The sequence below is a fragment of the Pyxicephalus adspersus genome, chromosome Z (assembly GCF_032062135.1).
Source record: "Pyxicephalus adspersus chromosome Z, UCB_Pads_2.0, whole genome shotgun sequence".
Classification (NCBI taxonomy): domain Eukaryota; kingdom Metazoa; phylum Chordata; class Amphibia; order Anura; family Pyxicephalidae; genus Pyxicephalus; species Pyxicephalus adspersus.
The window spans coordinates 78,656,409-78,666,390 of NC_092871.1; the positions used below are offsets into that span (position 1 = coordinate 78,656,409).

Below are 9,982 nucleotides of genomic sequence, written 5' to 3' on the forward strand. Positions count from 1 at the left end.
AGCTCATGGCTCTACTAATCTTCTAGGATGCCAGTGGAGAGAAATATTAAGGAACCAAAAAAATATACAAATATCAAAGAAAAAGGCATATCTACTAATACTCTAACCCGAATGTCCAAAAGGTAGCCACTCATGTCCATGTTGCAGATTCCAATAACAAAATCCCTGTGAAAAAATAGGATAGAAGGGACCAGATATTCCAATGCTATTCAGTAGAGTAAAAAAACACATTTCAGCGTGACGAACAGGAAAAGGCTTTCAATACTAGCAAACAATATACAGAACTGAAGTCCGATTATGGGTATCAAGTCACACCCACATTGTAAATTCCAGTAGTGATCTTGCAGAGACTGTCTATTAAAAAGGAATCAACAAATTAGGTAAAATTGAGATGTCTTCGGCAGGGTTTAAAGACGTCATGAGGGGGATGGCTATTGCTGGGGGCCGGTACCTGCCATCTGCTACGTCTTCTGAAGGTATAGAAGGTGTAGCAAGTGAGAGATGTTGCCAAGGGGAGGTAGAAGCTACAAGAGGGGCTTCTATATAGAGAAGACATTGCTGATGGCAATTCCAATAGACTAACAGGAGGAAGCTGCAAATCCATCAGTAACTGAGGAAGATCCGTAGGGGATCGAAGAATATGATTTTTGCCGCCTTTGCGTATAATCAAGTGAAATGGATAACCCCATCTGTAGGGTATATTTCCTTCTTTCAGAACCGCAAGTAGAGGCTTGAGAGCACGCCGTTGATCCAATGTAAACTTGGACAAATCTCATAGCAATTGAAGGCGAGCACCTGCATATTCAATGGGTTCTGCATCTCTAGCTTTGCGCATATATCTTCTTTAGTCCTGTAAAAATTAATCCTGCAAAGCACATCCCTCGGTCGCTGGGGATCTTTACTCCGTGGGCCTAATGAGTTGTGGACTCTATCAATCTCTAGATCCACATCTGGGGGTGCCCCTAACAGGGAGGCAAAAAAAGAGCAAACTGCGGAATAGAGCCCTGAGTTGAGAACAGGTTCTGGAAGCCCCCGTATGCGAATATTGTTGCGCCTGTTGCGATTTTCTGCATCATCATGGAGTAGAAATAGCTGTTTGTTATGTTGTATAATGTTATGTTGAGCTTCATGTCTTTCTAGTATGGTACTGTGGGATCAGAATAGGCATTTTGCAACGTAAGCATGGTAGCTGTAACTTGCTGTATGGAGTGCTGCATAGCCTGGACTTCTGATTTACAGCTCACTTCCAACCTGCCAATACTTTGTTCTAAATCATTTCTAGTGGGTAAGGCCCCAAGATGAGCCCTCCAGTCCCAGTCATCATCACCTGTTACAGAAAAATTAATAGAGGAAGATACCTCTTCTATGGAAGCAGGGATAGTCGGGCTCCGCGTTGGAGAGTTGGGGATGCTGGCCATATTAAGGTGAGCCCCTACTGCAGTCCCAATAGCAGCTGTAGCTGTGGAGAAGCCACTGGTCAGCTTGCCGCGCGTCCGCGCTTCTATTGCTTTAGTCGCGGCCGCGGGATTTACTAGAGGCCTTGGCTTTGCGGCCTGCTTCCTCACAGAGTGGACACCGGGGCAAAACAAGCTGCCTAGCCCCCCTGCTGCCCTCCCGCTGCTGGCGGGTTTATTCTTCTGGGTCACCCCCCAACTACCGTATGTTAATTTTGAATTAGGAAGGAAGTAAAAAAACTGTATCTGCTGAGTTTTATTGCTCTCTATATTCCTGCTGTAGAGATTCACCCTCTTTATTTGCTTTGGTGACCATTGTGGCTATGGAATTAGGTAAAGGGAAATTAAGCATTTTTGTCTTCAGAACAGTAGGAGATGGAGGATCCACCGATGGGTTCATTTCTCTGGGATGAAAATCATGTTCACATTAAACCAGTGTTTTTAAACCAGGGTTCATCCAGAGGTTCCTGGGGCTTCCTTGGCAATGAGCAATTTGTGACTCTCAGGTTGGTTTAACTGACACCAATGATATTTTTGTCTATATGTAAGGGTGACATTCTTCCCAATGTTCAGCAATGTAAGACAAATTCTTCCTAGTGACCACCACACTAATATAGCTGTGGATATAGTAATTATAAACTTATTTCAAGGATTTCCCCATGGTAGAAGGGACGAGCAAGACTGCATTAGAAAGATATCCTCTCATGTCTTCTTTAGAACAGAAAAGGGAAGAAAAAATCCATAGTGTGGGTGGGACACAGCAGAAATATTCTCATGGGGTTATTTTAACCCTTTTCTTTCATACAAAGCTTTGTCTGAACATACACCTAACTTTGGCCTTCTCTGTTTATGGACAATATTTATGATGAATTCAAAATATTGAACAGAGTTGTATTGTCAAAGGTTAACATGACTAGCTCTGACCCCACTTTGCAGGTCAGATTTTCAATGGGCACGACCATCCGCATCGGGTGAGAATCATCTAATGTGTTTGTGTGTAGCTTTAGTTTACTTAATTGTAACGTACTACAATCGCTGTTTGAAACTCCACGGAATGGCTGACAATATGCACTGCAGGAACCGCACTTCCAGCTCCCTAATACAGACAACAGTTCTGGTATTGCACCCCTTGTTCTACTTAACCTTTTACAAACAGAACTTGTGATGATGCTCTGACTGTGCTTTGTGAATAGTTTGATAACAAATAGCTTACCACCCAATTCTCAGATATGAGAAAGAGGGACACTTTATAACACAATGTAGGCTAAAAACACATTACGTAAAACAAATACAGGATACAAGATTTGTTAAACCCATGTGCATTTGTTTCCCTACATTTTTTAAAATAACAAAATTAGTGGGGCATACCTAGTTTTTAAAGCCAAATTCCAGCCAAAACATTTCATTTCATTTCATTTTGGTTCGAGTAGGCAAAGTTTATCATGTGCACCCCATCCCTTCATTCACGCCTATGACCCTTTATATAGACTCAATATAATTCACATTTGTAGTAGGTGCTGGAAGTTGCATGGGAAATCTTTCTGTAAATGTAAGCAAAGCAATAAGTTATGGTGGTACAGTAAAGTATTCAGTAGTGGGGTTGAAGGTATATTTGAGTAGTTGGGGTACACACAATGATTGGGGAAAGATATTAAAAAGCAAAGTTGTCCTTCAAAATGAACAAACCTACTCTTATGGAGTTTTCTTGCAGTGGATCCTCGTACACTGATGTAGCTTTCGGACTATATCACAGTAGCAGCTCTTTCTGCATGTTTCTAGCACTTCACTGGTTGGTGTTCCTTACCCCACCTTCCTAATTTTTCATTCTTACGTTTCTTTTTCAAGAAGCATTAGGTATTTTTCTAACAATCTCAATACAACATGCACACAGTGTCTCTCAGTGTTTATTTTACTCTACATCTTTTTCCTCGTTATGAGTGCTTAGTTGCCGTTTTTAATTTTCCAGTACCTGCGGTGATGGTATCTTCCCCTTAAACATGTGTGCCATGAAACACTCTAGATAGCGACCTTTTCCTGGCCGGCAATTAGCTTCCTCACTTGCACATTCCTTGCATTTAGATTACAGCTCCTAGCAATTTAATGAGGGACCCTGTCCCCTGTTAGACCATGCTAATTCAGACCGAAGCCTCAATAGGCCACCTCCCTTCTCATCATCTGTGTATGTGTGTGCCGTGTTAATAACCACATATTTACTTTGCTGCGAGTGTTTGTAATGCCATAGAAATACATACTTTAGTAACATTTGCTATCGTTATACAGAACCACTTATCATTTTCACTTAATCTCAGCCTTTTTCATGACTTTCTTTGGTGTTTATTGTGCATACCAGCAAGCAACCATTTTTTTTTTTTTGTGGGTCAATATCCCTTTTTTGGGGACCTAATGCCCACCCTATTTTAAAGGCTTACATCATCTTTAATGTGGCAATTCTTTCATAAAGAACATTGTTTGGGTATTTCCAGGCAAGATATATGAAAAGTATAAAAATGGTAAAACCTTTTTCTCAATGTGTCTGCTTCATCAGGAGTACAGGAGGTAAGTATTCTAGACAAAAGAATATATACATACCCTGTTTCCCCGCAAATAAGACTATATAATGTCTTATATCAATTTTTGCTCCACACACAACCCGCTCCTTGCATTGAGACCTCATATTCAATACAGGGAACATAGTCCGCGGCTCTGGCAGGTGCTCCCTGCCAGCGAGGTCCTCCTCCTGACCCCATTTTGGGGAAGCACCGGCCAGAACTGCAGACCACGGCTTGGCGACCGCTGTTCTTGAACATCATCATAACTCTAACCTTGAAATCCATCATGAATTTCTTGTGATATTCAGGAACAAAAGTCAAAATTTATTCAATCACAGTCATGTAATTTTCTGGAACATCATCATAACTCTCCAAACCCTGAATTATATTTTTTTGTGACTCCATTTCCCTTAGAACCATTGGCCCCAATTTCTCATGTCTAGCAATAGCAATTTCCTTGAATGAGTAGCACTTGTACATGTATTTATATATATATATTGTAGCTTATTTTCGGGGTAGGCCTTATATTAGGGCAGGTTGGGGGAAAAGTGCTAGGTCTTATTTTCGGGGTAGGCCTTATATTTTGAGCATCTTCAAAAATACATATACATTATTAATATATATAAATTCTGTCCCATTTATCATGTGATTCACTCAATGAAGTATAGTATGAATGTACGAATAACTTTCATTGTTGCATCGATATCAACACACCCCAGCCATAGATCCTGTCACTGGAGCACAAAAGCACCAGGCAATTGATGGACATACAGGGACCAATGAACTGCAAAAAATAGAAGTTGTGCTCAGCTATGTCAACTCAGTCGTCAAATGTTAGATCCAGTAAGGCTGCATTCCATCATCAAAAATGTGGGTATTAACAAAGAAAAATGCTAAGTCTATTATTCCAGTTTGAGTTTCCTGTCCCATTCAGTTGTTCTGTTATGCATCATAATAAATATAGCAAATTTTATGGGTCTATCCTATTTTATCCTATACATTTATATGTTTTAAAAGACAATCATTACTTGTTGCCAAGTTGTCATAAGAATCAATCAAATCATGTATGTACAAATATTGTGATTGGAAGCTATTTATATTATTTGTACCAACTTATATCATATAGTTCAATTGTTAAAGTACAGCAAAAATTTTGGGCTGAACACTGTAATGTATGATTTTCATTCAGACTTCAGATCTTGAATGCAGTGAGAACGTTCCCCTAGTCCAAGTTCCAAACTTGGTGTAAAGCTTGCAATTGGCATACTCATCTTGCATTAGATTACCAACAACTACAACATTCTAGTGACAAAACATGGCAACTGAAAACCAATGGCAATAGGCAATATCAGATGAAAGAATTTTTTAATTCATTGGTCATTCTCTTCATTTGTGGGAAATGGTCTCCATACAAACAATACGGGCAATTACAGTTGTAAAGGTCCTTTAATAGGGCTCAAAACATAAGGTCTCAGAAATGACTGATTGCTGTAAAATAGTATGACAAGCCTTCTAATGATCGCTTTATTTGTTCCTCTATTATCCCCCTTAGACATCTGTAGATTATAAATAATACCTTAGCAAAAAGGCCTAACCATACCTGGCAACATCTGCCGTTTAAATTAAATGTTAAATATTTCTTTATACTCCTAACATTAAACATTTTATTAGACTATTGTACCAAACTTTTAACTAGGATATGAAGAAACCCATAAGAATAGAAAAGCTGTGAAATACCATTTATGAAGAAAATCTTTTTCTGAGCTTTTCCTAGGTAGCTAGTTACGATTTTTCTGTCATTGTCTAGCTATACTGAGAAGATGAGAAAGTGACAAATGAGAGAAGAGTATTAAAACCTAAATCTAAATGATATTCTTCTTATGTCAGAATGGTTAACTACCAAATGTCTTTTGATGCCCTGCTTGGACCAAATGTGCACCACTTTCTTGATATAGGTTTGCTCAAATGCAGCGCTTTTCATTGCAGGGTCATGCAAAATATTCAGCTAATGTAATTCTACAGAAATCTGTCAAAGACTGGAAAATTCAAGACTACAAACAATGCAAAACTACAGACCTGCTATAGGAGACAGTCAAAGATTTAAAACATGTTATAGGAGTTGTTAGAGTCTGGGTACATGCATTTTTAAGACAAGCATGGAGACATATTACATTGGACTAGTAGATATCACAGCTAATACAGCCATGTTGCAAATTAGTGCTTCTACATTTATGCTTCTGCCCGCATCCTTTAAATTGCTTGCGCTGCAAAATATTTTTTTCTAGGTAAGGAAAACAGACTATGTTCCACAGGGGCACTGGGAAGGCACAGTTTGATGCAAGAGGGTACAGATTGGGTGCCAGTGCTTGATCAAGGGACATACAAAAAATATGCTGCTCTGGTCCTTCTTGTCAACTTAGATTTAGGTTCTCTATTGAGAAGTACTTAAATTACTCTGCCAGATTTATTAAATATCCCCTTTTGTTGAGTTTTGCACGTAGTGACTTTTGTTCTCTTATTTTGTAGGGATCTTGCAGCCAGAAACTGCCTCGTTGGGGAAAACCACTTGGTGAAAGTAGCTGATTTTGGTCTTAGCCGTCTGATGACAGGTGACACATACACTGCCCATGCAGGAGCCAAATTCCCTATTAAGTGGACTGCCCCTGAAAGCCTAGCTTATAACAAGTTCTCCATCAAGTCAGATGTGTGGGGTAAGTAAAGGTGCTAAATGTATGTATTGTTTACTCTTTAGTGACAGAATTGACTTTGGAATACTTAGTAGTTTTTTCTTGTCCACTTACAAACACCAGGGGTGTTGATGAACCTCTTTCAGCTTGTGCATCTGATCCAGCCTTAATGGAGTGGCCCAGCATGGGACTTTTAAGCGGGAAACTTTTCACATTGGTTATAGTAGACAAAAAAAAAGGGTTGATATTCCCAGCTGAGACAAGATCTGGGATAAAAACCTAAAAGGTTTTAATGCATTGCCACTATCCACAATTGTATTTTTATAATGCAGCAAGAAGAATCTAAGGTTTCTTTCTAGATTGTGACAGTTAGTGAATTTTTAGGTAACTACCCTAACCATTTCTTAAAGGGCTTTAAAATCGGAAAAGAACAAAATATGTGTAGCATCATGCCAACCCATGGCTCCTCCAGCAAACATTTGAAACTGTCTGTAAATATAAACTTAGCAATTCTAGAGTTCTATACCACTGGGACACCCATTTGTAGTCCAGCTCCTAGTTTCTGCTGCTGTCTTGTTTGTTCTGGTTTCCATTCCAAGCCCGTAAGAAGGGGTGCAGATAATCGATGGTGGGCTTCAGCTTTAAGTAGAAGAAATAGAGAGCATGGTTGATCCCGCTTCTACCCACACATGCTAGTATAAACGTCCGCAGAAAAATTTTCTTTGATTCAAGCCATCTAGAAGCATTTTGTGGCTTTTGTTTTTGTTGTCTCATAAATGAAAGATTCCTGACATGTGCAGCATTTGTTTTTTATGTATGTTATAATTCTTTAATTAACACTACAACAATCCCCTCCCTCGTGTGTGACAATATTTTCTATTCCACTCTAACACATTGTGTTGTTAAATGTATTCCATGTTTTGCTTAAGTAATTGTTCATTTATAGAATATTTTTCCATTGTATTTTATTAATATTATTTTCTCTTTTTTACAGCTTTTGGTGTTTTATTATGGGAAATTGCAACATATGGCATGTCCCCTTACCCTGGCATTGACCTGTCACAAGTATATGAACTGTTGGAAAAGGACTATCGCATGGAGCGTCCGGAGGGCTGCCCTGAAAAAGTATATGAACTTATGAGAGCATGTACGTGTTGCTGCATTAGCATGGTGGGCTCTTGTGGGTAGAAATAGTGCTGGGCTAGCTGCTAAAGTAAAGGCTGTATTTAAGCCAAGTACACACTTGCAATAATTATCGTTAAAAAACGAACAAGTAACGATTATGCACGATTATTTTGAACACTCGTATTGCGCACAATTCTGTACATGTTGTAACAATACCATCGTTCAAATATAATCCACCGATAGTGTACACACGCTAGATACGATTGTTTGAACGATGCAAGAATTGACATGTAAATGAGAAAGTGTACTGCAGAAACATCCACGATCACTGAACGACCGCACACACAATAGATAGTGAAGGATCGTCGTTCAATCAGATCCTGCCGGGACGGTTGTTTGTTTCCAGCAACAATCCTCGTTCGTCGGCATCATTGTGCACTTTTTTTTGTTAACTATTATCTGACGATAGGTCGTTAGTCGTTTGTTTCCAACAATAATTATTGTGTGTATGCAACCTAATACAAGTGATTTACCATCTTATTTCTTAAAGATTTACCACCTGCTGGCAGTCACTTACATAGGCTACAGCTACACAAATGACTTCATAGCTAAGCCCTTTTTGTAAAATCACTAGAGATTGTTCAGTAGAAGAAGAAAGAGATTTTCTAACAATTAGTTTCCCTATTGCCTAATACACAAGAAGCATTTATTAGCATTTCCTTCTGATCAATTACACATGGATGGATCATACAAGATTGATGCTTTCTGCTTGCTGTTTGTGTAGCTTACTTATTAGAAAGCCATTTGTTCATTTTTTAGAGATCATTTGCTACACCTAGCATTTAAAGGACACTATATCTAGATAATAAGCTATAAAATAATGGCAACAACTACAAGACAATATCATCAAAAAAAGGGCTGGTCTGTCTCTTTTAAACTATGTACATTTTTCTTTTTGTTATATAATTTTAAGGTTATAGTGTGGTGAAAAAACAGGCCCAAAGTGAAATGAAAGCAAATGTTTTATCTAATGTTTTATTTCCTACCATTTTAAAAAGCTGTCATCAAAGGTTGCATCTAAAACAAGTTTACACAACAAATATACTAAAGTACAGACAGTATAACATATTTTTCCCAGAGCACAGAACCATCTCTCAATAGCTGCTATATCTGGGAAAAAATGTATAATCTAATTAGGTTTAGGCTGAGTCCACACAAAATTTTTGTCGCAGGATGTTAAATTTCATGTTTACAGTGACAGATGAAAGAACAAACGCTGTACACACAGTGCCCGTTCTGTTCTATGGAGGGGAAGATCATGCAGCGGCACTTCTACGGTGCTGTCCTCCCTTGCCTTGTAAAGGTGTTGTTCCCGAACGGTTGTTCATAGATCTGTCCTGACGAATTCATGAACGATGTCAGGTCACTGCTGTACTCATGTCAGTATCTCGCAGGAGATGACCACAACCGTTCGTGTCGGGCTATAATCATCTGACATGTGTTCAAAGCCTTAGTCTGAAAAGATATCTGAAAAATATATATTGGTTAAAGAACCAGAGCTCATTATCACTACACAGCATCTAGGTAGAGACTAAGACTCAGGATTTTGTTTAAAGTCCTGTGATATGTTTGTCTGTCAGGACAAAGAGTAACAACCAATTATATTAAAGATAATAATTATTTTTGTTTATTGTCTTAGGTTGGCAGTGGAATCCTCTTGACCGTCCATCCTTTGCTGAAATTCATCAAGCCTTTGAGACCATGTTCCAGGAGTCCAGTATATCAGATGGTAAGCAACATTAATGATATTTTGATGCATTTGCTTGGGACTATACAAACTTGTTTTCATACAAAACAAACCATGGTTTCTCATGCAGTTCATATTCATTTAAACTTGATAACTTTTAACCACCTAACCGATAAGCCCGACCTTGGTACGGGCTAAAAAAAGTTACTATTTTCGATAACCCCGAACTTTTCTCACTGTATGTAAATACATTGAGAAAAGTTCCGGTTTATCAATCACTTACCTGGTCCCGCTGCGATCGTCCATCCGTCGTCCTCCAGCGTCGTCCTCCAGCGTCGGGTGTCCTCTCCGGGAAGAAGAAGCCGGCCGGCTTAGAAGAAAAAGCCGGCCGGCTTCTTCTCCCTCCGTTCTGTCCAGCGT

At 39.0% G+C, this 9,982-nt stretch overlaps 1 protein-coding gene across 3 annotated transcripts in view; it reads left to right on the forward strand.

Moving 5' to 3' along the window:
- Nucleotides 1-9,982, forward strand: part of ABL1 (ABL proto-oncogene 1, non-receptor tyrosine kinase) — a 163,746-nt gene that overhangs the window by 144,358 nt on the left and 9,406 nt on the right. For all 3 annotated transcript variants that reach the window (XM_072430246.1, XM_072430245.1, XM_072430244.1), the window contains 3 exons: nt 6,530-6,714; nt 7,685-7,837; nt 9,515-9,604. In XM_072430246.1, coding sequence (XP_072286347.1) covers nt 6,530-6,714; nt 7,685-7,837; nt 9,515-9,604 — 428 coding nt within the window. The remainder of the gene's footprint in view (nt 1-6,529; nt 6,715-7,684; nt 7,838-9,514; nt 9,605-9,982) is intronic.